The sequence below is a fragment of the Haemorhous mexicanus genome, chromosome 7 (assembly GCF_027477595.1).
Source record: "Haemorhous mexicanus isolate bHaeMex1 chromosome 7, bHaeMex1.pri, whole genome shotgun sequence".
NCBI lineage: Eukaryota > Metazoa > Chordata > Aves > Passeriformes > Fringillidae > Haemorhous > Haemorhous mexicanus.
Genome location: NC_082347.1, coordinates 26606902 through 26633857, shown reverse-complemented (window position 1 = coordinate 26633857; position 26956 = coordinate 26606902). Strand labels below are relative to the sequence as shown.

General features: G+C 41.0%; 2 protein-coding genes across 3 annotated transcripts in view; both read left to right on the top strand.

Annotated features, from left to right (window-relative positions):
• Positions 1-606: 606 nt before the first annotated feature.
• SLC35G1 (solute carrier family 35 member G1) lies at positions 607-12031 on the top strand. Its single transcript, XM_059851620.1, is given in 4 exon segments — positions 607-666; positions 668-909; positions 4703-4883; positions 5395-12031. Coding segments are annotated over 4 exon segments (1218 nt in total). The 5' UTR covers positions 607-631; the 3' UTR covers positions 6155-12031.
• A 10563-nt stretch (positions 12032-22594) lies between these two features.
• PLCE1 (phospholipase C epsilon 1) overlaps positions 22595-26956 on the top strand; it is a 137875-nt gene continuing 133513 nt past the window's right edge. For both annotated transcript variants that reach the window (XM_059851618.1, XM_059851617.1), the window contains exon 1: positions 22595-22733. The gene's annotated coding sequence lies outside the window, so the exon portion shown is untranslated. The remainder of the gene's footprint in view (positions 22734-26956) is intronic.

Genomic DNA, 26956 nt, shown 5'->3' with positions numbered 1-26956 from the left:
CCGGGGCCATCCCGGCTCTTCCACGGGGCGCGGAGCGGGTCCAGCGGGATTCCCACCGTGACAGCCAGGCCAGGCGAGGCTGCGGCGGCTGCAGTATCTGAGTGCAGTATCTGGGTGCAGTACCTCGGGGCAGTGCCCGGGCCGATGGGCACTGGGGTCAGTGCCGCGGGCACACACAGCGGCGCTTTCACTTTGGGCGCGCAAATGACGCAACAACGCCCCTAAAATAACTTCGCGTCACCTTTTCCCAGTGTTTTATCTCTTCTGCTCGGAAACGGCCGAGGCCTGCGCGGCCCCCTCCGCTCTCCGGCGGGGTCAGAGCTCCCCCTCCCGAGGCACCACGGCCTCGTCGCTCCCCGGCACCGCTCCCGCTGCCCTCGCCGGGTCTCTCTCCGGGGGACGCCAGGAAGGAAGCGGCGGGGCGCTGCCTCCTGTCACGGCAGGGGCGCTCCGCCGCCGCCGGGCTCGCAGGCAGGTACCCGCTGCGGGAGGGACGGGCCGCCCGGCCGGCTCCAGGCGGGGCCTGGCGGGGGGTGGCGGAGCCGGGACCCGGTGTAGCCTCCCCCGCGGGTGCTCGGCGCTGCGGGCGGGCGGGGGGAAGGCGGCGGGCGGCGCTGGGCGGCCGCACCGCATGCGCAGGAGGGCAGGTGTCGCCGGCAGCCGAGGAGCCGCCGGGAGCATCGTGGCAGCTCCGCGTCCTCATGGTGCTGTGTCAGGGCGGAGGGGGCGACGCCGCTCCGGCAGCGGGCGGACAGGAGCCGGAGGTGCCGCCGGGCCGGGAGGACGGGCCGGGCGCGGTGCAGTCGTGCCCGTGCCCGGCGCCCGGCGTCGAGGCGGCGGGTGCTGAGGAGCGCCGCGCTTGTGGCTGCTGCTCGGGCATGTCCTGGCCGTTCTGCTGCGAGGCACCTGGTGAGGAGACAGAGTCGGGCAGGGGGGCAGCGTCGTCCCGGCTGGGCTGCCCGCTCTCGGGGTGACATTGCCGGGCATCGGGCCGTCCGCACGTGGCGGCGGGGCGGGGAGCGGCCTCGGGCGGCTGCAGAGGGCGTCCGGCATCGGTGCCCGCCCCGCCGGCGGCAGGAGCCGCCTCGCCGCTTCCGAGCCGTCCCCGGCGGCGGCTCGCACCTGATGCCCGCGGGTCACCTGCGAGCGGGTTCGGCCTCAGCCTCTTCCTCTCGTCCTCTTGACCGGACAGGCCGGCCCCAGTGGAGGAATCAGCGGGCCGGCAGCACGACCTGCTCCGTGCCCTCGTACCCTGTGCCGGGCGCGGCTCGGGCCGGGTGCCCGGTGCCCCCCGCCCCGGGAGCGGGCAAGGCCCCGGCACCGCTCACCCCCAGAGCCGGGCGGCTCTGTCGCCTTTGTGAGAATCTCGGGAACGATTATTCCTCGGGAAAAACAGTACTTCCTGTTTTTAAAGTTTTAAAGACTTGACAGGTTTGGGTAAATAGAGGTGCCTTCTGCCCGTGTGAACTTCTGGCACTATAAATGCGTTTGAGAGCGCGCTTTGTTAGTCCACGTACTTGTGACTGTGACTTCCTGATAAAGCTGCAATTTGATAAAGCCACAAACGTATTGGGAAATATGGAACATGTAGGTTTAAAGTGGAGTTCTCTTAAAAACATAAATGCCATCTTAAAATAATTTCTGAAGTTATCAGGAGTACTTTTTTTGAAACAACTTCACTGAAAATGTGTTTGTCATTAAAATGACTGTAATTGACTTTCCAGCAGAAAATAGATTTGTTGTGAGCTGTGGAGAAGCCAGAGTCCTTCATCAGTGAAATTCACATTAGTGTCACTTATATAAAGCAAAGCTTGGGGGAAAAAACCCAGTGTTTGAAATCCTGAGAAACCTTAATTAATTAACCAGAAAGAGTACTTCGGTTTTGGGTTGTCTGCCTCAGAAAATTGTTGACTGAGTTGATGACTGAAGACTATGAATCACCCCTAGATCTTGTCTGCATGACCATGATTAGTTCCAATGCAGGGTCTTGTGCTCCTGGCACTTTACAGAAGTCAAAGAGAACTCTTCTGCTTTTTATAACATGGGGAATCCTCTGCCTTTCCTGAAGGTCTAGGACAATCATCTTCTCACTGTTTTTTCCATAGCCAGTACTCTTCTGCCTCTTCTGCTATTCTTGAGATGCTTGTATGTGAGAAGTGTGATTTTTTTCATTGCATGCATTTTGCAAGTATAAAAACTGTTTGCAATAAAGTACAGCATTAAAAACTCAATTAGAATTTACAACTACAACAGGTGGCTGTGGGAGGCATTTACCAATGACTTAAAACAGGAGTGGAAGACTGTTTGAAAGCATTATGTGTGGAGATGGCCAGGAAATAAAACTGGAAAATTAAATCTGTAGCCACTCAAAAAAGAAGACTTTTTGATCTTTTGATTTTCAGGCTGCTACATGCTTTGAAAAAAGCATGAGTGCTTGACTGTTTTGATGGTGTTAGGCTGGTATTTTGAGGCTTAACATTTTGTGGGGTGGGAATGTTATCTTAATGTAACTTCTCTAAAACTTACTTTGAAATTAGTACTCTTCAGAACTGCAGTTCTTGTTTTTGGTGGAAGAACTTGGACCATTTTATTTTTAAAAGGAAATAAAACACTTAGTTATTGCACTAAGTACATGCTTTGGCAATTCAAGATGTTGATGGTTTAAATTCTAGTATTACAAGGTCCTGAAGATTCTGGTTTTGATAGGCTTGGTCTTTTGGGTAGCTTACAGAAATTAGTTCCTTCTGATTTTTGTTTGTTCCTTACAATCCAAAGTTTAGTTCTGGATATAAGATCCTTTCAGTGTATTTTGCCTTAATCTGATTGGTTTTCCATTTCAACGCTTCCTTTATTTAGGTTGGCTTCATTCTGTAATAATCAGAGAAGCTATCATGCCTGAGATAAAAATTAATAGTTCTGTTTGTGCTGTGTTCATTCATAAGCCAGCCTGGTTTGGATTTCCCATTTCAGTTATAAGGCAGTCTGATTCCTCTTGTTTCAATATTAGAGACTGTTAATTTTGTAGTTCTGTTATGTGACTGTGTGGATTAAAGCATTACGTAGTTCATGAACAATTTTTAAATCCACTTTGTTTCATAGTTGGTAGATGTCCTGGTCCAGTGTTGGTTTGTGGTAGTTTTTATAGTCAGTTTTATGTAAGAGGCTGTTGCTAAACAGAAATATTTCAAGTAGAAGCTGTAACTCTCAGCTGCAATGTGGCAGGATTCCTTGAGAAGCAAACCTTTTGCCTACTTCAGGTTGTGGTTGCTGTTGTAAAGCCTGGGTCCCCAGGACTGTCAGCCTGCAATCTCCCTTTCTAGGCAGTAAGTAAGATGCAGTTTCTCACCCTTGAGTGCTGATCTCGAGGAGGATCAAAATGGTTTGTGACAAGTTTTGTTAATAAAAAAAAAAAAAAAATTCTCTCAAAACCATACTTAGTTGCTAAGCAACTCGCAGCAGTACCCAGCTGATGGTGTTTTAGAGGATCCATAAGGCTCACAGGCTGCTACACTAATGTGAGATGAGGCACTCTTTTATCAAAACACTGCCTCTGGGACATGAGGTTCTTGCTCCTATCTTTAGAGAGAGTTGCAGAAGAAAAGGTAGCTCCCAATGTTTTATGCAGGTAGAGAGAAAGAAAGAGACAGTGAGGTGACATCCCCCTCAAATTTTTAGATGGGTTCTCTTTTCCTTGGTGTTCACCTCTAGGTTCAGTGGAAATACTGTTCCTTTTGTGCAACAAAGCAATAACAAAAAAGGCCGATTTCTTTGGAGATTGCTGCTGCTGACTTCAACATAGTTCTCTGTCTCACTGCTCTCCCCCTCCTTGCTGGCTTTTTTTTTTTTTTTTTTTTTTTTTCATACTTCAGTGTGGAGAAAATGAGTGGAACGAGGAAGAGTATGTTGTTGAAGAAATCTTGAGGCAATGAGGAAACTTGAATAGAAACATTAGACTTAGGAAACTTTCAGGAAGGGGAAGTCTGATAAGTAAGCATAAACTAAGGTCTTCATGGAGTTATGATAGATATCAGATTTTTGATGTTCTAACATTAGTTACTTAAATTTATTCTGCTTAAAAATCTGTAATTGATGCCTATTTGAAGAAAATATTTGGATTCTTACAGCAAGATAAAAATGTTATTGGTCTTGGTCAAATTTAGGGTGATTTAGCTGCAAAATAAACATGAGGTATAACAAAAATGAATTTCTGTACAGAGATTTTATATTGTGTATTTGTGAGAAAGGAAATTAACTTTTGCTTAGGAACCTTAGTTAACCAAGCAGCTGATTCCTAAGATAATAGTTTCAGAATCTGACCATGGACTGTTTTGTAGTCAGTTAGATGTATTGGTTCCTGGGCAGAATTGTGACTAGTCCCTGTAGTAAATCACCAATACTAGTCTGATACCTACAAGAATTTAGGTCTACTAACTCGTGTAGAACTGCAGTGTTTTGTATCCCAGGTGTTAGAGTTCTTCTCTCGCACCCTGTTTTAAGAAAAAGGAAGACCCATGGTGGTCAGTGAAAAATATTTTCATGGTAGGTTTGGTAAATACATGTAATATTTGCTTTTGTTTCTTTGGTTCCCCTGTTCTATGTCACAACAATCACTACAGATACGTGGAGCACTGCAGTGTGCAGAGCTGTCTGATCAGAGAAGTCTTCTAATAGATCCTTATTAACTGTAGTTTATCTGTTGCAGGGGCAAAGAAGAAAGCTGCGTGCCCAGGACTTGGTCTGTTTTATACCATACTGTCTGCCTTCCTTTTCTCAGTGGCCTCTTTATTTCTTAAAAAAATAGAAGATGTACATTCAGTGGAAGTGAGTGCATTTCGATGTGTTTTCCAAATGGCATTTGTTCTTCCTGGTTTAATATACTACAAGTAAGTGTAAAAAATGTTTAAATTTCAAGTTATTTCTTAAAACTAGATCTAGAATTATCACTCTCTTAAATATGATTGCACTGCAGTGTTATTTTATTTTGGACTTCAGTTGCATAACTGCATTATTTTAGATTAGTTGGTCGTTTCTTAATATGATTCAGAAAACTGAAAATCTTTGACTCCCTGAATGGTAGAGGCTTTTGCTAGGATTATTGTATCGAATGCTTTGATTTCCACAAAGAGGTGATCTTAAAAAAAAACAGAAGATAATTTGTAGATACCGTTGGGTTATTTTGCAAGTGAAAAATTAATCACTAGAAGAACAGGTTCTGGGCTCTGAGTGTGACTTTGGGTCATGATGGAAATAAACTGGTCTGTGATCAGACAGTTGAGAATATTTGGGTATTAAACTCCCTTGCCTAGAAGGGTATGTACCATACGTAAATATGTTTGGATGTTAGTCATGAAATAAGCAAGGTAGTGACATTAATGTGACATTTCTGTTTTTCAGAACAGGGTTTTTGGGACCAAAAGGTAAAAGAATTTTTCTTTTCTTCCGAGGATTCCTTGGCTCTACTGCAATGGTTCTTCTCTACTACGCTTACCAAGTCATGCCTCTAGCTGATGCCACTGTTATAACTTTTACCAGTCCTGTTTTTACATCATTGCTGGCTTGGATCTTTCTCAAAGAGAAATACAGCCTTTGGGATCTTCTGTTTACTCTCTTTGCAGTCACTGGAGTGATTCTTATTGCCAGACCACCATTTCTGTTTGGCTCACACGTTACAGGGATTGAAGGAAGTTACTCAGATCACCTTAAAGGAACTATAGCAGCGATTGCAAGCACGTTATCCGCAGCTTCGACTATTGTTATACTAAGGAAGGTGGGGAAGTCTGTGCATTATTTTTTGTCAATTTGGTATTATGCAGTCATTGGATTAATTGGGTGTGTTATAGCATTGTTTGTTTTGAATGAATGGCGTTTACCACATTGTGGCAGAGATAGGGTTTTTCTAATATTAATAGGCTTGTTAGGGTTGGGGGGTCAGATATTTCTCACAAAAGCATTACAGATAGAGAAAGCTGGACCTGTATCAATAATGAGAACAATGGATGTGGTGTTTGCTTTTATTTTACAAGTTCTTTTTCTCAATCATATACCAACTTGGTGGACTGTGGGTGGTGCTCTTTGTGTAGTAGCCAGTAGTTCTGGAACTGCCATTCGTAAGTGGAGACACAGTGTGAAAAAAGCTAAACAGAGGGAAATCTAACAATATAGACACCAATTCACTACAGAAACAAGCAATCTTGAAAGATATATAAATACAATATTTATTTTTATTTATTTAAATATCCCATTTACCAAATTGTAGTACCAAATTATATCCAGTAAAATAAGTTGACTTTTTTTTTAACCAAAATTGAAGATCTTTTAGCAACTGATGAGGTATATACTTTCCTTTCTTATATTTAGGCGTGCTAATATGGGCAGTAGAAAGATACTTCAAAGATGTTGCTTCCTTTCAATAGTGTACAATATTTATTTTCCTAAAGTTCCTGGCTCTCCACTTAGACTCTATTTTTCAGAGCAGTGGAAATAAGTCTCTCAGACTTAATAATATTATTGTGCTTGATTACCACAGGAATTGCAGTACAAAAGTTGGAAGGGAGTGAAGAGTTGATAATCCTTAAACAACCAGCTTTTATAGAACAGATAAAGCTTGTACTTCTGTAAGCTTTATAATTATTATTTTGCACAAACAAATGCCAAATGCAGATTTAATTTGGATTCTAAAAAAACAAAAGCGATTTTATTTTTCCAAGTAGTATCAAGAGAAAATTAACTTGTGAAAATTACCTATCAGCTTTGCTTTTTTAAAAAAAGTATTTTAAGTGTTTGTACTTACTTCACAGACATAGTGAAATAACCTAATCACCTATTTTTTTTTTTCAAAAGTGATTTTCCCTGTAAACATGTCTTTAGTTATTGCGGTCTCAGTGATGAGAGACAACAGTTAATTCTATACCACACATAAATTAGCCCTTTCTTCTGGTAGGGACTGCTGCGCTGTAGCTGCACTTTTCTTTATTCTATGCAAAAGATTATATATTTTAGGTATTTAGTATAGGTTATATTTAATGCTGCTTATGACCCTTTTCAGATCCTTCTATACAAAAGTTCTTTATGAGACCAAGTTTGAGTCTCCTTTGCCTTCATAAACTTAGAAGGATTTACATTAAAGCTTTTGCCTGTTTCCTAAGAATGTACAAGAGTGCAATGTAATTGCAGTTTCACAGAAAATACAGGTTGGCCAAGGTCATACAGAGATTCTACAGAAGGGATTTGAGGAAAGCTTGGTGGAAGGGTGACACTATGCACACACATGACATTCAGGCATCCCCACTTCATCAGACAGTCCTAGTGGGCAACTTCAGTCCCAGTTCTCATGCTGGCCCTTTTAAGTCTATATTTATCACTTCTCTTGCACATCTTCTCACTTTCGTAGGCTTTATTTTGAATGCTACAAATACTAAAGAAAAATAGTTTTATTACTGATCTTGGTGTCCTTCACATTTCAGGAGGACTAAATGTTTAGTATCAGGAAGTGAAATTTTCCCAAGTTGAAACTTTTGGGTCTTGTCTCAGTAAAGTTTAAAGAAAATTTAAATTGGAATCTTTATTTGGTCCTTTGTATCTTGAGGAGGTTTTCAGTTACTTACTCAGTCTGGTGTTTTTCTAAAAGAGAGTGCTATGTTCTGTACACTTGATGTTTTTTTTTTCTAAATCACTAAAGGTGGTGGATGTTTTCTTTGATTTATTAGATGTCTGGTCACGTGTATTTTCCTGTGCCAGTAAGCATTGCATCCTGTCAGGGCAGATCTGGGGACTTCAATCCCAAAGGCATGGAGTGCAAATAGTACTTTAGGGTCAGAGTATCATAATATACTGAGTCAGAACGGGCCTGTCAGAATCATTGAGTCCAACTCCTGGCCCTGCACAGGACACCCTAAGAGTCATACCACGTGCCTGAGAGTATTGTCCAAAAGTTCCTTGAATCAGACAGGCTTGGTGCTGTGACTGCTTCCCTGGGGACCTTGTTCCAGTCCCCAAATATCCTCTGGGTGAAGAACCTCTTCCTAATATCCAGCTTAAACCTCCCCTGATTCAGCTTCAGGGCATTTACTTGAGTTCTGTCACTGACTACAGGCAAAAGAGATCAGCACCTGCCCCTCCACTTCCCCTTAAGAGGATGTTGAAGACCTCAGTGAGATGTCCCCTCAGTCTCTTCTTCTCCAGGGTGAACAGACCAAGTGACCTTAGCCATATCCTCATAAGTCTTCCCCTGCAGACCCTTCACCATCTTCATGGCCCTCCATTAAGCTCTCTTAAGGGCTTAATGTTGTTCCTACCTTATGGCACCCAAAACTGCCCCCAGCACTCAGTGCAACATGCAGTGCAGAGCAGAGTGGGACAATCCCCTCCCTTGCTGTGCCCAGTGCCATGCTGTGCTCAGTGCCCCCCAGGACACACTTGGCCCTCCTGGCTGCCAGGGCACTGCTGACTCTTCCTCACCTTGCCATCCACCAGGCTCCCCAGATCCCTTTCCATGGTGCTGCTCTCCAGCCTCTCATTCCCCAGTCTGTCTGTTGCCCCACCCCAGGAGCAGAATCTGTTAAACTTCATATGCTTGGTGGTTGCCCAGCCCTCTAATTTATTGAGGTATCTGCTGGGCCTCCCAGCATTTGAGGGAGTCAACAGCTCCTCCCAATTTAGTGTCATCAGCAAACTTGATATTCCTTGGAATCCTGCATCCAAGTCATTAATGAAGATGCTGAAGAGAACTGGGCTGAGTCTAAAGCCCATTAGAGACTGGACGCCTGATGTCACCCCGTTCTCTGTAACTCTCTGTGCCTGATCCGTGAGCCAGCTGCTCACCCATTGTGTAACACAGTTATCCAGCTGTGTGCTGGACAAAAGTCCAGAAGGATGCTGTGACAGTATCAAAAGCTCTGCTGACGTCCAAAGAGATTATGTGTTCTGGCTTTCCTAGATTGACTTGGTGGGCTGCCCTTTAGTAGAAGGTTTGACAATCAAGACTTGCTGTTCATGAAGCCGTGCTGGCTGGGACCAATGATTGAGTTGTCCTCCAGGTGTTTTTCATTACCTCACAGAAAAACCTTTTCTATGTATCCGGATATGAGGAGCTGTCTTTGTCCAAGTTTCTGTAGGTAAAACCTGCACCCCGAATCTGAATGTGTTTATGGATATGAGAAGATTCCATTTGAATAGCAGAATTGGTTCCTGCTTACAGCTATCTGTTCTCTGCTTTTCCTGAACACTGAAGCTCAGCTACTGCTGACAAGGTCAGGAAACTGCTTTATTATCTCTTAAAAGCCTCACATAATAATAAAATTCCAGTTTGGCACCCTTTTTGCTTAATACTTGAAACTGCAAACTGGGATTGTTTTTCTGCTGCTTAACCATCACTGCCATTGAGACCACTTTCAGGGGAGGGAAGGAGAACAGACTGCATTTTTTACTGCTTCACTTCGTGTGTAATAGGCATGTTGGCAATTTGAATTGCCACTTACAAAGGTGTGGTTCCAAAGCTGTTCAGATTGATGCAAACTTGGATTGTCAGCTAGCCCTGCTCTCTCCTCTTGGCTCAATGCTTATGTGGTTATGTGATGAGTTACTCTTGGGAGCTGATCCAGTACATATCTTTTTAGTAAGGGTGTTGGAGAGAGCAAAACCGGAGTAGCCTAAACTTGATGACAGTATAAAAACTTTAGGAAGTAGAATTCAGTAACAGTTTAAATTATATCATATGAATGCTGCTTTGTCAGCACAGAATAAAAATTATGTGGAAACTTACATTAAAAAACATCTTTAGTCTGTGTGATTTCAATCAAATTTGTTTACACTTAGTAGAGAAGAACAGGTTACTGAAGAAAGGATTGTTTTCTTGCTCTTAACACAGAAGTAAGTACAGAAAATATGCTACATGACCAGAAATCAACATCTAGGTATAGTGATTTGTAATTTTTGTCTCAAGTTCTAGCAGAAACTCTTTCAATATATTTCTTGTGCCAAAACCCCCAGATGATTGTATTTTTTCTTTGTTCAAACATACAGGGTTTCCTTATGGCTTCATCTGCTTATTTCCTCTTGCTGTTCTTAAACCTTGCTAAATATTTAAGTTGTTAAAATAATAATCTAAACCAGATCCTATGTTGATGGATATATGTTTTGGAACATGGTTTTGATTTTGATCGATCTTTTAGGGAACTCTTTAACTGGAATGAGAATAAAGGACTTGACTAGGGCTTCTCTATCCATAAAACATGACAAGCTAGTTTCTGTCATTGGTTTTTCTAGATGATGTTGGGAATGAAAGACATTTAAGCTTTAAGGTCTTCAACCACCTCAATTTTAAAATTTTTCTTCCTTTCAAATATAGGCTGAAAGCCTAAATATTAGTTGCAAGTCTTAAAGATAATAAAACTGCAAAAGTGTGGATACCATGAAATGCTGGGGTTTTTAAATTGAAAATATTTATTAAAATTTCTGTTGGGATGGTAAAACTTTTCTTCAAAAATTAACAGCTTGAGAATCTGAAATGAAACTGGCTGAGCCTTGAGTCTTTTAGATTTTGATCTTCTTTAGCGTTTTGATACAGCAAGTTTCTCAGGGTCAAAAGTTATTTTTCTGAGCTTTGAGTCAGAAATATATTGATGTTCATTGTCTGTAGTGTCCTGCTGTGATCCTTACTTTTTAAATGTGCTATTCTAATAGCAACTCCTTCCTATGTAATATGATGAAATATTGTTGCATTGCAATTGCTTTGTTACAATGTTAAGTTTCTCTTGAATTTCAACATATTCATTCAATGTTCTGATTTCTGTGGATTCTGAATTGAAGGAGTAATAATTAATTACTGGTTATTTTGCACAGAAACATAGGGATAAAAAGATTTAATTGTTACTGATGCATCATAAGTTTGGTTCATATGTTCTTTACTATGCAAGACACTGTAATTGCTGGTGGTCTTCAGTGAGACTTTGTAGCCTTAATGCCTTATGTACCCAACTCTTCTATAGGAAGCTGATGGCTTTGTACTGTCACTGTGCAGCAGCCAATTTCTTTCAGGTTCAGTTGGTTGTTTAAAGTATGCTCTAAAAGCCCTTTCAGTAAGGGCTTTTTAATAAATGTACACCAAGAATTTGACAAGCTCATTGGAGTAGACAAGAGTGGTCTATATAATTAAAATGGATTTCCGGCATCTGTTTAACACCAGGCATGAAATAACCTCAACATAACAGCATTGGTGATATTACTAGTTAAATGTGTAATTTTTATTCTGAAAACAAATTCCCAATTCCAAAAAGTGGTCCAAGATGATGCTTCCTGGAATCAGTAATGACAAAATGGATCATACTTCCCTTGATCATAATTTAAAAAATAACAACTACTCCCATGGTATTTTCTCTTCCTTGAGCTTTTGTTTAAGAGCTGTCTGTTGGAGGGTTTATTTCTAGGGAGGCAGCCTCTTTTGAAGTTATTTCCTTGCTAACTAGCAGTAGTTACCCGGGAAGAGTCTGTTTTTTAGTTTTCTAACCATAATTACCATGGCAGGCTCATCTGTGGCATCAGCCCCACAAGGGTCATAAAAACATTGTCTGTGTCCCTGCATGAATTCAGTGTTGGCAGTGCTGACAGCAGATGGGATCACTGAGTTCAGCAGGACATTGCAGCTACCAGCAGAATGTTTTTGGGGTCATAACTGCCTGTACATCCAAAGAAAAGTTGTGGCTTTACGTTCCTGCAGATGCACGTGACTTCAGGGGGGAACACACATAGAGTTCTATGGTGATAACTTCTGTATATCAGAATGAGTAATTTCCTATGTTATGTGAATTACTGTTTGACAAAAAGGGGGTAAAATACCCTCAGCATTAATTAGAGGATTTTTGCTATGTTCTATATATTGTTAAATATATGTTGAATTTTATGTTTTGTAGAAGTTACTGGCTTTGTTATGTAGTAGTATATTTTTATAGACAATTCTTATATATTGAAATGTTAAGAATATTTTCATAAGAGATTTATATTCCTCATTGCTAATAAAATGATTCTGAAGAATTAATCTCTGGTTTTCCATTGATTAGTGGAATATAACTGAATGCATTAATTATAAAACTTAATGAAAGAACTGTTAATCAAACAGTCCCCAGTAAACATGAACATAGGCCTCAAATTCTCTGATATTATCATGCTGCATCACTTTTGATGCCTTGCAACAAGCTAGTGACAAAATGAAGCTTCATCAACTTCCATACATTAATTTCTTAACTGGAAACAGTGTAGCATTGACAGATCAGTAAAGGAAAATTTTCCTGTGTCCAAGTGGCAGTCTGTTTCTGTGGATTTTTTTGTTCTGTTTTATTACTATACATCATGATTGGAATTCAACTTTTGCCCCACTTATCACAAGGTGATGCTTAATTCACCCTCTATCTAGTGTGTTAATAATTAATTTGTCACCAAAGAGGAAAAAAATTCATATTTGCTAAGCATTACAGAAAGATTGCCAATTTTTTATTGTCCTTACAGCAATGCTGCTTCCTACAGTGTTGTCAGTTCTTGTAAGAGCAGAAGATACCAGAAGTGAACTTCACAAGCTTGGGCTTGAGAGCTTTGAGAGGAGGTGACAGATGTTTTTTTTCTGGGTGTAACTTAGAGAGGGAAAAATAGAGGAGGGACTGTGAGTTACATCGTGGGGAGTTACTGGCAGCTTTGGCCTGTCTGTCCAGCATCCTCTTCACTTTGTAGGCTCAAAAATTAACTCATTGTAGGACGACTTGTCACTGTTTGTTTCACATGCTTTAAAGTAGAGAAAAAGCAAGGTGCTTCCCAGAGATCTAACTCTGCCAGGCATAGGTAAGGGAAAGTTATTTGTGAAAGAAACTTTGCCACTTTCTCTTGGCAGTTCTGTGTGTTCTTTGGAACAGCTAATCTAATAGAAATTTAAGCTTTGAGGGAAGAGGGAGGGAAAAGAACCTTTTTGGTGACTATTAAAATATTTATTTAGAAATTATTAGTGACATAGCATAAGAGACAAAGGGTATTACTATATGATAAAACTCTTGAAACAAAATTACACAATTATGCTATTCTCACTCACAAAAAACCCCAAAACCAGACAACCAAACAACAAAAACCAACAAAACACACACACACACACAGACACACAGACACACACACAAAAAAAAAAAAAAAGAGATTGAAGGATTTAAAATTAAAAAGCATTCCCATCATTGGAAAACAAACTTCATGGAAGTTGCAAAATATTTACGAGCACTGATTTGATAAAGTGTTCTTACAGTTCTGAGCACAGGAAGTAGTGCTCTTCAAATACATTTCAGTTGATTGTTCTTCAATTGGCTTTTATGGAACTGTATTTTCTGACACTACTGGATATAGTTCATACATTATCCTGTCAAGGAACAGTGAATTCTAGAAAGGATAAAAAACTGATTTGTCAGCTGAGTTTACACGCTGAGAAAAGGGAAAAAGGTTTGAGTTCTTGCAATGCTGGAATGAAGTGGTTTTGGGGTCTGTATGAAAGAGGTGGAAGGCGAACTTGTGTTTCCTGGCTAGCAAGTTCATTTTCCCTCTGTAATGTGACTGTTCTGTCGGCAGGTGGGGCTGTCTTTCCTAATTTATACCTTATGGTGTAAGATTAAATCCTCTTAAAAATCCAAATCCACACATCAAGACATAAAGTTTCAGTACAATGATGTACTCAATTTAAATATTAAATTTGAGTGGGATTCTAAATGCTATTGAAGCATTTTATTGACTACACAGAATACTGCTCAGCAGACCCTTGAATAATTTCTTAAACTCTTTTCTCTGATGTTTTAAACTGTATCCTGCACCTCCCCCAGAGCAAAAGATACTAGATGGTGCTGGACGACTTTGGCAAGGCTCTGTCTAAAATTCTAGGGAGCAGGGAGAGAGGGCCTGCTCCATTCCTGTGAACATCAGTGGTTGGCAGGGATCCTGTAATGAGATTGGACATCTTATCAGTAATGACGATACTGGGTATGATGCAGTCTGGATATGTAGCATAAGTCCTAAAACATTTTTATTATTTATTAAAAAAAATTTAAAACAGAGGAATAACAAATACATTCTTACTGCTAAATTTTTTGTGGCAAGTTTGGGGGGTGGGGGCTAGGATGAATTTAGGCTATTGGTTCTAAGGTTGCACAGAAACAGAACACACATGCTGTCTGAGAAGTTGGCCTTGTTGCTCTCTGTTTTTCTCCTGTTTGGCTGGGGAATTTAAAAAATATTTCTGTTCCGCTCTTAATTTTTATTTTGGGGCTGGGGTGAGACCCCTACATAGTTCTTGAGCAGGTTCTTGGTGCAGGTGCTGGAGCAGGGAGGCCTTTTAAATCATCTAGTACCTCATCCCCAGGCCCCACTGCCAAATATTTCCAGTGCTAGGGTTTCCCAGTAACTGTTGCTCTGGTCACCACAGCACAGGGCCATGGACAGGAGCAGGTGTGCTGGAAGAGCCTCTTCAGCAGAGCAGCTGATTAAATAAAGAAGTTGTGCAAGCTCTTGAACATAGATGCACCATACTAAAGCCTGGTAGAGTTGGGAAAGGTTCTACCAACTTAAATTAAGGCAGAGAAATATTAGAAAGGGAGGAGGTGACATGGCTAAGTACTACAGTGGGCTAGAAAAAATACTTGTCAACATGTTTTCCATTGGAAGGTTGGCTGGAGTATTTTTTGCTGGTGTTAACTGGCACTGTTAGGTGTTGTTCTACTTCATAGGAAGTACTGGACAGTTTTTGGGAAGTTGAGTAATGTTAAAGAAGAGAAAAACCTTTTTAATATTATTTGGAAAGGCTATGTGGCAAATCCATTTTATTTTATAAAAATACAGTGCACTGTGAATCAGATATTAACATTTACTTTCTTGTTTTCCCATTAGTACTTTATTACGTAAAACAAATACTCCTTTACATTACCATAAAATTGTTCAATCACTAACAGGTCTTGATCAGGAAGTGAATGAAAAAGCTGTTTGCTTTTGAAAAGTAAACCTAATTCTTTTTCTTTTCCACTTTGCCAGAATTATTTCATGTCAATCCATGCCTTGTAAAAGATGTGTGTTGAATTTCTTCATTAAACATCATCTTTATGTATTATGAATAAGAGCCTATGTTCTGCTATTTGTAGTAATGTATGTAGGGAGTCCATATGAAAACACTTAGCTGATGTTCTTTAGCATTTTTTCATTACTAAAAATGGAGAGTAATAACAAAATACTACAACCTGAAATCTCACATGGGAGGACTGCAAGACAGCATTTTCTTCCCCAGAAACCTCGTTTGCTTATATGATTTATCTCCCTTTTCTGCTTTACCTGCCAGAACCATGTAGCTGCATTTTCTTTGGAGTTTGTTACTTCTTAATTTGCACAAAAGGTGGCTAATTTGAATTTCTGATGTTACCAGTGCAGTTATGTGGTTTTTTAAAGGAAGGAAGGTATGAAATACACACATACACATACACATACTCCACATACATATATGCATACACCACATACATATACACATACACATACACATATGTTAAGACAAGCTAGAAACTTTACAGATTAACCATATTTTTTGCATCAACAAGACTTGTAAATTTTAATTACAATGTCTGTCATAAATCATCTTCGCTCAGCTTTACAGAGCAGCCTCTTGTGTCTCCTGCTCTCTTAGGAGGGGGAAGGAAGGGGGAGAAAAGGGAAAGGAAAAGTCTGGGGGAAAATCTTTGTTCTCTTGCTGGCAAGTTCTCTGTAGCAAAGCTGTCCCACTGAAGCCTGAATGTGTGATTGGGTACAGATTTAAGAAAGAGAAGGAACAGTTTGTTCTCTGCTGATTATATAAGAATATCCTTGACAGCATGTTGCTTGCTTCAGATTACAGCCTGTATCCCATGATTAGCATGGAAAAAAATAGGAAAACTAGAGTAAGACCCACAGTTCTATTTCTTTACTATGCCTTTTTTTTAATCCTGGAAACCTTGGGTTTAAGGTGATGGACCCTATTTTAGCCTGTAGCTCTCTAGATGTCAGTTTTGATCAAGAATCTTAAATACTGTTTTCCTTAAGAAAAATATATTTGCCAGTTTGATTTTGTTGTTTAAAATTTTCTGGAGGATTCTGGTCTTTCTAAATTCTCTGATGCCCACAGATATTTTCGTAGCATGTTTTTCTAATTTGCTTTTTGTCTCCTTGGATATGTATAACTTCATTTTAGGATTGAAAGCATTTTTGCAGTCTTTACAGATCTTTTTTTGTGACAAGACAGATTTCTTCTTTCACATGCACAGCTGGAAATATGTTCCAGGTAGATAATTAATGAAAAAGCATTGGTCACATTTCATTTCTCCCATTTAAATGTTTTTTAAAGCATTAGGAACTTCTAGACAGAAGCATGAAGAGTTACATTGCACTTTTAAAAACTGCAACCTAGATGTCTTTCTCTGGAGCTTAATGGATATGTTTGGGCCCCCAAATTTTTATACAGATCATTACATGCTTACATACAATTTGCTGTAAAGAACAGCAGCTACGTTCAATTGTGCTCACACTGTCATCTCTCAGAGGTGGAATCAATGGGAGCTATTATGGTTGTACTCTCAGGGGACAGGCATTTTGGGTGTGCAGTGAGGGTGCTCAGAAAAGGGAATACAGCCCTACAGATCAGTCAGGACTGCAGAACTCTAACTCTGCATATGGTGAAGAGTCGTGCGGTTTGAGGTCATCTCCTGCTCTCTCTCCCCTCAAATGCTGCCATCGATGGACTGCTCACTGGAAAGCCAATCACATTTACAATACACTGGCAACTGAGAATCTTGAAACCAGAATATATCAACACTGTACTGTCTTCAGAAATCCTAGACATTTGTTTTGGAAAAATACTTTATGAAGATTTTCCATGCCAGCCCCATTCACAAACAATTTGGTTCTTTAGCAGCAGTTTTGCTGTCACAATCTTCAGGGTAACTTTTCTGCCCATGATTGTAGGTCATAGGTTTAGAATCTGGTGGTGCTTATGTATAGTTTTATTATTTACTTTTTTCCTTTAAGTGTCAATTTTGTTTTTATGACTTTCATGACAATTTCAGATGTACTTTTATTGGTATGTTATCACACTTTGAAGAAAGTGTGATAACATACCAATAAAAGTCAAAACCTAGTTTTTGACTCGGTTGTCTGGGATTTTCAGTATTAAATGCCTCATAACCACATGTATTTATTTTCTTAACCTTAGCATATATATGACTCCAAGTTGTAATTAGTGACTCCATGTTAAACTGCACCAACATGTCTATAAAACACAGCATATGGATATCTTGATGAAAGGAAATTGGGAGATGCTGCTTTTATAAACCTGAAAGCTGCAGAGCAGATGTGGAAGGAATTACTGCAAAGAATCTCAACTGGCATATAAAACAGAAGCTGAAGTTTATTTTGGTTTTATTATAAAAGAAAAAACATTTTACTAAAGCTCTGTTGTATTTAGGTTACATAAAATTGTGTTGTTCGGGACTAGCTGTGAAACTATGTGCACTGATGTGACAATGGAACAAGGCAATTTTTTTCTCCTTTAAATATTTAGTACTAGAACTTTACAAGTGGATTGTAAAATACATATTTTTAGAATTTACAGTAAATGTAATAATGTTCCTTTTTGGAGGAGAAGACTGTAATAGATATTGCAAAGTTAATATCCTATTTTAAATTTCATGAGCAAAGAGCAAAATAGTGATTACCCTTTTTGCAGGCTGATTGTCTGGCATTTTCTGTGGAAAGTCCTGGTCATAAATGCTCATTTATGAAGAACTATTAACCACAAGCATTCCCATGCTCTCATATTTTCAACACCTAATCAGTCAGCCAGACTTTGTAGAAAACACTAGATTATTGTTTACTTACCTATTATAGATTTCAGAAAAGCATTGCTGTGCTTACCAGGCAAGTCTTGTAATTTTATGCAAGAAACAACACACTGTCATTATAAATGTATTAAGGATTTTACTGTGTATTTGAGGAACTTTAAGACTATATGAGGAAAGTAATAAAGCAGGCTTCTCAATACATTTTCAACATGACTGTATAATTTGATGTGGAGTGAAAGTGCTAGTTACATGCCATTTTAAAACGACTAATATTTTTGTCTATTATTGACCCCCAAATTTTCATAGATTAGTCACTTAATAGCTACATATTTTCTGTCTTCTGGCTGTTTTTTTTTTTTTTTTAGGGAGAATTAACAGAAAATCATGGTATAGTACTTAATTTTATAAAAATTTATTAACTTTATTCAATTACTGGTATTAATACTGGAACATTTGTAGCAGACTTCATAAGAAACCTTCAGTCTGGTGTTATTAATATAAAAAAAATTTCTGAAATTCAAGTAGTTTGTCTTATTTATTTATCAATTATTACTTATTATTTTGAATCAGTATAGAAGTCATACTGGTTGGGATTATTTATCTTGCAATCACCAGCAGCCGCAAAATAGGTCTCTTAGTAAAATAATTGTCTTAAGTGAAACTGCCTTTCTGTAAGAACTGTTTTCATGGGGCAGAATCCCTTTATGACTAAAGCAGGGTTGTGCTTTATAGAGAGCTCAGATGCCCTGACAGAGCAGTCACCACCCTGCCTCTGTGGGCTGTACTTCTGTAGAATGATAATTGGTTTCTTGGAAGCAAGGAATTAATTGCAAATAAAGCCTGTGTGTTTCTTCACAAGGAAACTGCCTATCCATTAGTAAATCAATGAAAATTTTGCTGTACTGAAACTAGAGTGCAGTTAAGAAAACATTCTCAGTCCTTACTTTCATGTGTTTCTAATTTTCTTTTAGAATTTCTGTTTGCATTTGTGCAAATGTGTGTGCTTTTCTTTAGTCCTAGCTGAAGGGTGAGTTTTGGAGCAAAGCCCAAGGAAAAACCTTTTGGCTATTTTTTTTTAAATTAAAAGCATATTTTAAGTCTTTCATGCAATTTGTTAAATAAATTGTTTGAAAATATTGCTATATAATACCACAATTAAAAACAAAATATTCCTTTATACATTATTCTGCAGGGTTTAGGCAAGTGATTCATAGTTCAGACTGAGTGCAGAAAAAAAGCCAGGTATTCTTGAGTACTGATGCTGCCACTGTACTTTTTTTCCTGATGGGAAAATTGCCCAAGTAAACTCACATTGCTTTAGTTTCGCCATCTGTATAATGTGCATAATACTTACCATCTTACAGGAATGTGTGGAATGTAATATTTATGCATCACTCTGAAGTTCATCTCTAAATCAATTCTGTAACCCAAACTCCAAACTGCATGGTTGGTAGAAGACTGTGAGACACACCAATATTTTCTGGAAGTACTGTATTTTTCTCTACCTATAAATACTGTATTTGAGCTGGATGTGTTCTCTTTCCATATCATCAAGCCTGATGGAGCAGTAGGCTATAATGTGATGACTAACAGAGAGTTCTCATGAGAACAGGGTAGACACTGATGTACAATGAGAGAGAAAACTGAAGCATTCTCAAGGCCCTCTCTGCTTGGCTGAGAATGATAAAAAGAAACCATGATCTGTGAATTAAGTCCAGCAAAAAAATACTTTCTCCATCTGTATAACATTGAGGTTGCCAGGCAGCTCAGAATTCACTTCTGCAAAGCTCAGATGTGGGATTCCCCTAGAGAAAGTGGAATTCTGGCTGCCTGCAGAGTTTGCCCACCTTGGGAAGAAATTTGAAGAGGGGAAGGTGACTTTTTCTGAGAGGAGTCACTTCCATTGTGTGTACAACCAAGGAGAGATGTCCTGGCTAACAATCCTAACAGCAGCTTTCCAACTCGTCACCAAGGAAAAGAGCTTCTTCCCAAGTAGGTCTGCTTGCAGCAACTTTATTACATATATCTGGACACCATTATTTCTTCATAGTCAAATTTTTCTCCTCCTGAAATGCTTGATAGCAGGGTTGCAATTTCTGAACTGGTAATTGCATGAATACATTCTAGGAAAAGAGCAGTCCTGCAGTTTTTTGATACTCTTAATTACTTCTTTCCTACAGTTTCAGAGAAGCAAATGTCGTCCTGGAGAAAATGAGCATCTAATTACTTTGTAGAAAGCATGTGTCACTTTTGTATCTGCTTTTCACAGTGTTCAAAAATCTTGCTGTTATTAAATAATTGTCCAGTATCCTGATGAAACGAGAAGTCTTCAATTTACAGGTGAGGAGCTGGATTTCAAGAATAAAATCCTTAATACAACAAATTGCTCGAGCTTGTTATTGACCTCAGTATGCCAAGCTGGCCCATTGATATGTGCCTGAAGACAGATGCCTTTTTGGCAGGTCAAGGGCATGGTGATTTCTCCAAATTTTCCATTCAGTAAGATGCAACACTTCCTTTTCAGTATAGGATATCTTTTATTGTTGGAGTTTTGGAAGTTGGAAAAAAAGTGCAAACACATTGTAAAGGAACAGTTATATATATTTTCCCCTGGAATAATGTGATAGCAACTTTCCTACACTCTTTAAAACAAACGGAAAAGCAGAGAGAAACTGGAAAAAGCTTCTGTGGAAAGGCTGGTGTTGCCTGTGTGTTTGGAGGATAATTCATTGTCACTATTGTAGAGCTGAAAACCCAGTGCATGACTTGTTATGACATAAGTTGTAGTGTACGCTAGAACATTATTAATTAAATGTATTTTGAGCCAATATTCAGGCTCTCAATATGTGAAAGTACTGAAAAATACACAGATCACACAAAACATGAGTTGGAAAAGATTCACTACTCAAATTTCAGTTTTTGCAAAATATTGTCTTATGGCATTTTTTGGATACTATATGCACTGAATGAAATCCAGGCCATGCTGGAGGCAAAGGCAATGATACATTTTCTGCAGGACCTGGATTTTATCCAATATGTATTATATTTCAGTACAGAATGATCAATATTACAAGTTAATTACCTAAATTAGTTCAGACTGACAATGTGTTATGTCTCTTAAACAACAAATTATTTAGATGGTATGCTGCTAAAAAGATCAAGGTGCTCTACTATGGTGGATGTATTTTCTTCTCTGTTCTAATAACCAGAACCTATAAGCCATGGAATGACTCAGAATGGATAATAAATATAAAGCCAGAAATTAATAAGTGAACAAATACATAACATACTGTACCTGACCTGATTTGTTTTAAAAATCCAAATAACAACATAAAACCTGTTTGAAAATATGTAACTTACCAGTGGGTAACTTCACTGGCTTTTTGGATGTATTTGTCGAATAGAGTATTTGCTAATAGACTTTCTCCACTGTTATTACTGTCTACACGACATCAATACTCATGTATTATGCTCACAAGATAATTGTTGCAATGAGGTGACATGTGTTTGCTCAGGTAACAAAGTAGAATACGTAGGGATAGATCTGATTTTCAAGTGGTAGTAATCTAAATAGTATAATGTAAAATGGTACGACGAGTTCCTTGCTTTGAAAGAGAATGAAATAAACGAACTATAAGTTTCACAGCCCCACACTGGGACACAATCCGCGCATACCTTTGTTGTGAGAATCGGTGTCCTTCACATAAAACGTCCTAAACAAACACGCGTTAGCTTATAGCCAACTCTGGCCAGTTTAAAATCTGAGAATGGTTCCTTTAAACTAGAACTTTGAGACTTTTCTTTCTTGTACTCTCGTGCGGAAAAAATCGAAGGCAGAGGAGCACTGCTGCCTTCACCAAACCGCGCTGTCCCGCAGCGACGATGAAGCCACGCCGCGTTCCGCTGCCCTGCCTAGGCTCCGCGCTGGCCCCGGAGATGCTGCGGGGCGAGGCACCGGGCAGGCTGCGCTCCCCGAGCCGCTCCGGAGCGCGGCCGCGCTTCCCGCGCTCCGCGGCGCGCCCGGGGCGCTGCGGGCGGGGGGCGCGGGCCCACATTCCGATGCGCTGAGGCAGCCGCGGCCCGGCCCGCCCCCGCCCCGGCCCCCGCTCGCAGGGCGCGCACGGCGATGGCGCTGGACCGGCTCCAGCCGCGCGGCACGGCGCCGCTACTCCGCGGTGCGGAGGCGCGGAGCTGGGGCGCTTGGCCGACGGCGCCCGTTTGCGGGAGGTAGGAGGAAGCTCTTCCGCGGGCGGCTCCAGCTGGAAGCTCCCAGCGGCGGGACGGGACCCGGGGCGCGCTCTCTGGCTCCGGGAGTCCCCTCAGCGGGAGCCGCCCGGTCCTTCAGGAGCAGCCGCGCGCACGCGGGGCAGGGGCCAGCGGTGCCGCACTTGCGGGGTGCTCCACCGTGCCTGCGGGAGCACGGGGCTGTCCCGGGCAGGACAAGGAGGAGCTGCCGCATCCCATCTGCCTCGCGTGCAGCGGCTGATCCTAGCGACCGTCCTGAGGGCAGCCATCCGGTGGGAGAAATCCGCTCTCCACCACCGAGGAGGGGCGGTCTCGCGGCACCTCTCCCGGGCGGCCCCACGCCCTCTGTCCGCGGCTGACTGAACCGGCGGCACTGCCCCGCCGCCCCTCCCCAGCTCTCCCCGTCCCTCCCGGGCCCGGCGGGGCGGTGCGCGTCCGCAGCCCCCGCCCCCTGCCCGCCGGGGAAGGCGCCTCGCTCGCTCCGGCGCCCCGGGCAGCGGCGGCCGTGGAGCCCTGGCGAGGCGGGGGCGGCCCCGTCCCGCAGAGCGCTCCGCCGCCGCGGCCCCGCCGCCGCTGGAGTCGCCGCCGACCCGAGGAGGAGGACGAGATACCGGGGGACGCTGAAAGGTGCGTCCCCTGCACACCCCAGCCCGCTCTCACGGGCTCTTTCCCTGACTCCCGAGCGCGGTTGGCTCTCCTATGGGGGCTCTCTGCGGCCGGGTCCTGGCCCCCACGGCTCTCGTGGACCCGGGGCTTGCCGAGGGCTGCCGACCCGCTGCGGCCGTGCACGGGGGCGGGCGGGGGCTCGGCTTGCGGCCATGTTCCGCAGCCCCCGCTGCCCGCGCCCTCCCCGCCTGACCTTCGGCTTACGGATTCTCCCCCTTCTTCTGGCAGGATTCAAGGGAACCCCAAATGAAAATTGGGGTGGGCTGCCCTTATCCCACATGCTGGAAATTGTTCTCAATTCGCCCCTCGCTTTCTCTCTTCCACTGCGATTGTACCATCACTTGTAATTTTTACGTTAAAGTCTGGCAAAATTTAGTCCCAGATTGGTGCAGCGCATCGGAGATGTGGCGTTGGAAGGAGCCTGTTGCTGTAAGAGACAAGGGCTGCTGTTTCTCTCCCTCCCTCCGTGGGTCTCTGCTCTTTAGGGGTGCTGCAGGCCCTGACACCCAGGCTTGAAGGGGCAGTGCATTCCTCCCAGCTCCAGACTTCTCTTTGCCCCACTTGCTGAAGTGTTGTTGAGTTAGAAAGACTCAAAGTCTGCAAACACTTACAGAAGTAGTTTCGCTGAAGTGTTTGTAGGATCAGGACCAGAGTGTCTAGGTGTGATACTTATCTGTTCTGCTGCACCCTCTTGGGATGCCACCAGCACAGGTGATAAAGGGAAGAGCCTATACAGGTGACTGTGAACTGGGCTTCCTCTGATAAAGGAAATGAAAGAGCTGGATTAAGAGTGGTAGAGAAATGCCTGAAGGATCAGCTGTACTTCAAGGAACAGTGAAATGTTTTGTTTCATAGTGAGGCATTTGTGTAAGGAGCAGAATTTGCCTTCTTGTTGTATTTATTATGCTAAAAGTTTGATTAAAAAGTTTTCCAAATATTTCCATCCTCTGCGTTTGTATGAGGATTATTTAGCAAACAAAAGTTTGCTAAATATTTCCATCCTTTACATTTGTATATTTGAAATATCAGAGAACCTGTCAATTATGAAGCAGCCTCTTAGTAATCATTGCAGAGCAGTGACTATTATGTAGTTTAAGAAATCATCTTTTTCCAGCTACAAATAATCATCTTTGATCTGTGCTATCACATCCCTTAAAAAGTCAATGGCAAACAACCGGTGTTTGTGATCATTACAAAAGCACTGCAACAAATATGTGAGCAGTGAAACATACAAGGTGGAACCAGAAACAGACACTGTTTTGTGTAGTAGGAAGTGCTCAAGAGAAATTCCCAAGACATAATGGACATGTATGCCCATCTGCATAAATTTGTTGAGGATTTCTAAAAGTCTTGCTTTCATAGTCATCTAAATAGAATTAATTCTTGCCATATTGAGGTAGTAATCTCAGATACTGTAATGAGTTCCTTTGTGTTTTCATACATGGTAAAAAGTTTGTTATTAATACTTTGTGACTGTAGATGAGGCAGTGCAGTTCCTGTCCTCTCAGTTAACATTAATTTAATGTGATGTAGTTTATGCAATAAAAGTGTGATGTTCAAACCACAAGGTAAAACTTTCAGATCAAGAAACATGAAAGCCCTACTGCAGAATAAAGAATTTCTCAAAACTGTGGTAATTGGAGATCACAGAGCAAGTTCATGGAGATGATAAGGTAATATGAGAAAAAGAAATTCTCTCTATTTAGTTTTTTAGGTTATCCAAAAGAATGTAATGAAACAATCTGAGCACTATTTGTAAGTATCCATGGAAGTATTACTTTTATCAAAGGACTGTTTTATTTAAGAGAAGTATGGATGTTAAGATTCACTAGTGACTAGAACCTGCATGGAAATCCAATATAGGAGCAAGGCACGTATTGAAAAGTGGCAGCTGCGACTGTTCATGAAAGAGTGTAGATTTATAACCACTAGAAACATTTTGCTTAATTAATAGCTCTTCCTTCTTTTTTGGAGAAAAACAGCTATAATTTACTAATAGTTCTTGGATTTTAAATGAGAATTTGAGAAAAACTTCAGTTAAGGAGGCAATAAGTAATTAATCTATTATTTCATTAGAAGGCCATGATTTGCATAGGGATTTTTTTATTAAACATTAAACGAAGGGTTTTTTAGTGATCATCTTAATTTATGTGTGTATTTATAAAAGCATTTCTTTAGGAGTGTTTTCTTTTAAAACACTGATGACCACACTTCAGAACATGGGTTGTGATTTTGTTTCCTGTTTCTACAGCGCTTGGTACAAAACAGATTTTGGGTCATGACTGACTCTTAAATTTTATAAATGACGATACATGTTATTAGCAATAATTCGCGTATTTTTTTAGTTTTATATACTTCTTGAAAATACCAGTAACTGAAAGGCTGGAACAAATCATGCAGCTCCAACATGGACTGACTTACTCTCATGCCTGTTCACAATGCAGCCATTGATGGTTTCATTGAGCAATGGCTATCATTTGATTGTGCAGACAGCAGGTTAACAGCTGTCTGTACCTTTAATATGCAGTCTGATTCATTTGTAAGTAACACTTTTCATCGTGTCTCTGTTTTAAAAAGCCGTTAGCATGCTAGCGTTAAATCCATGTTTTCCTTAATTTTGTCCCTTCCTGAGCTTTCTCAGTCATTTAGAAGAGAGATGTTGCTCATGTCCTTGAGGACCTACATGTCTGAGTACATATTATGTGAGAGCAGTCCAGATCCAGATTACTCTGCATACTGCTTTATTTGTCTTGGCAAACCTATATATCTATATCTGTATATATATATCTGCTTATGGGTAGGGTTTTCCATAGTCATGGTACTGCCAGATATTGGTCATATTTCACTCCTTGATTTTTTTTGAGCAAAGCATCTATCTGCTGAAACAAGACTTGTGTTTAGGACCTGAGGATGAATTCTATGAATTATTTATTAATGAGGATAAATTCTATGAATTTCCTATATTGGGAGGAAATATTTTTATTCTGTTTCAAGGCACAGAATTTTGGTTTTTACTTGGAACAAAGAAGTTAATTTGTATGTCAATGTGCGATCAAAGTCTGGTCCTCTGGTTTCTCATACTCTGTCACGCTGGCATCTCTGTGCAAGACATAATTAATGTCACTGATTTTAAACTAGGCCATCCACAATACTTTCTTCCTAACTACCCAGTCATTCATAAATGTTCCAACATGCTCAAGCAAGAGCTTGATGTGGCAGCCCTTTCTGAAACCTGGTAACAAGAGCTGAGAGGAACGAGCTCAGCTCCCCACCAGAATTATCCTTCTTCCAGAGCCTGCTACATTGCTCCAATTTATCAAGTGTCAGTGTAATACCAGCTCTTTCAGTAAATGATTTAGAGCAGCAGGTACACAAACCTTGTGGAGTATGTGCCGTGCCCCATGGAGCTGCCTCCTGCATTCTTTACATCTGAAACTTGTGTGTACTTGCACTGGGGGTAGAGACAGTGCTGGCTTGAGTCCTTTAAGAGGAAGTATTCTGTGGGCCAGTATAGGTACTGTGACAGTCTACAGTAGTCTGAGACGTATCATTAGGGTTTAGATCGGCTGTCCACTGTGGGATACTTTTTATTTTATATTGCTATCAGTAAGGAATGTTTAATGACTTGTTACAACATTTTCAGTGGTGCCTCCTCATTAAAAAAAAAGAGTATACTATTGTATTTGTCAGTTGTAACATTTCATAAGTAATTTAAAAATTAAATGCTCAGACATTTTTAGTGTTCTTATTTCAACGTTTTAAATGAGACACAAAAAAGTAAAAACAATAAGAGCAAAGTCGAAGCTACCATTTGAAAATATTTTTGGGGTAATGGTTTTATTCTGTTAGTATGCACAAGTGCTGCATAACTTGCATCTAATAATAGTGTGTTTTCTTAAACAGATGACTCTCCAGTTGCGTTGACCTTGCCTTGTGTAGTAGGACCTTGCTGTCTGCTGTTTCAGACAATGCTCTGATGCGAGATCTCTCCTCCCACAGTATTTTTCTCTGTCTGCGCTACAGCATACAGCAAGAATGCTGCTGCAGTGATCTTTGGTATTTGAGGTTTTTGTTACACTGCATCTTCTTTCAAACATTTTCATAATGCATTCCTTTGCTGCAAGTACAAAACTCTGTTGCTTGGATTAGGTTAATTTCTTTCTGTAGTGGTACAAATACCTTTC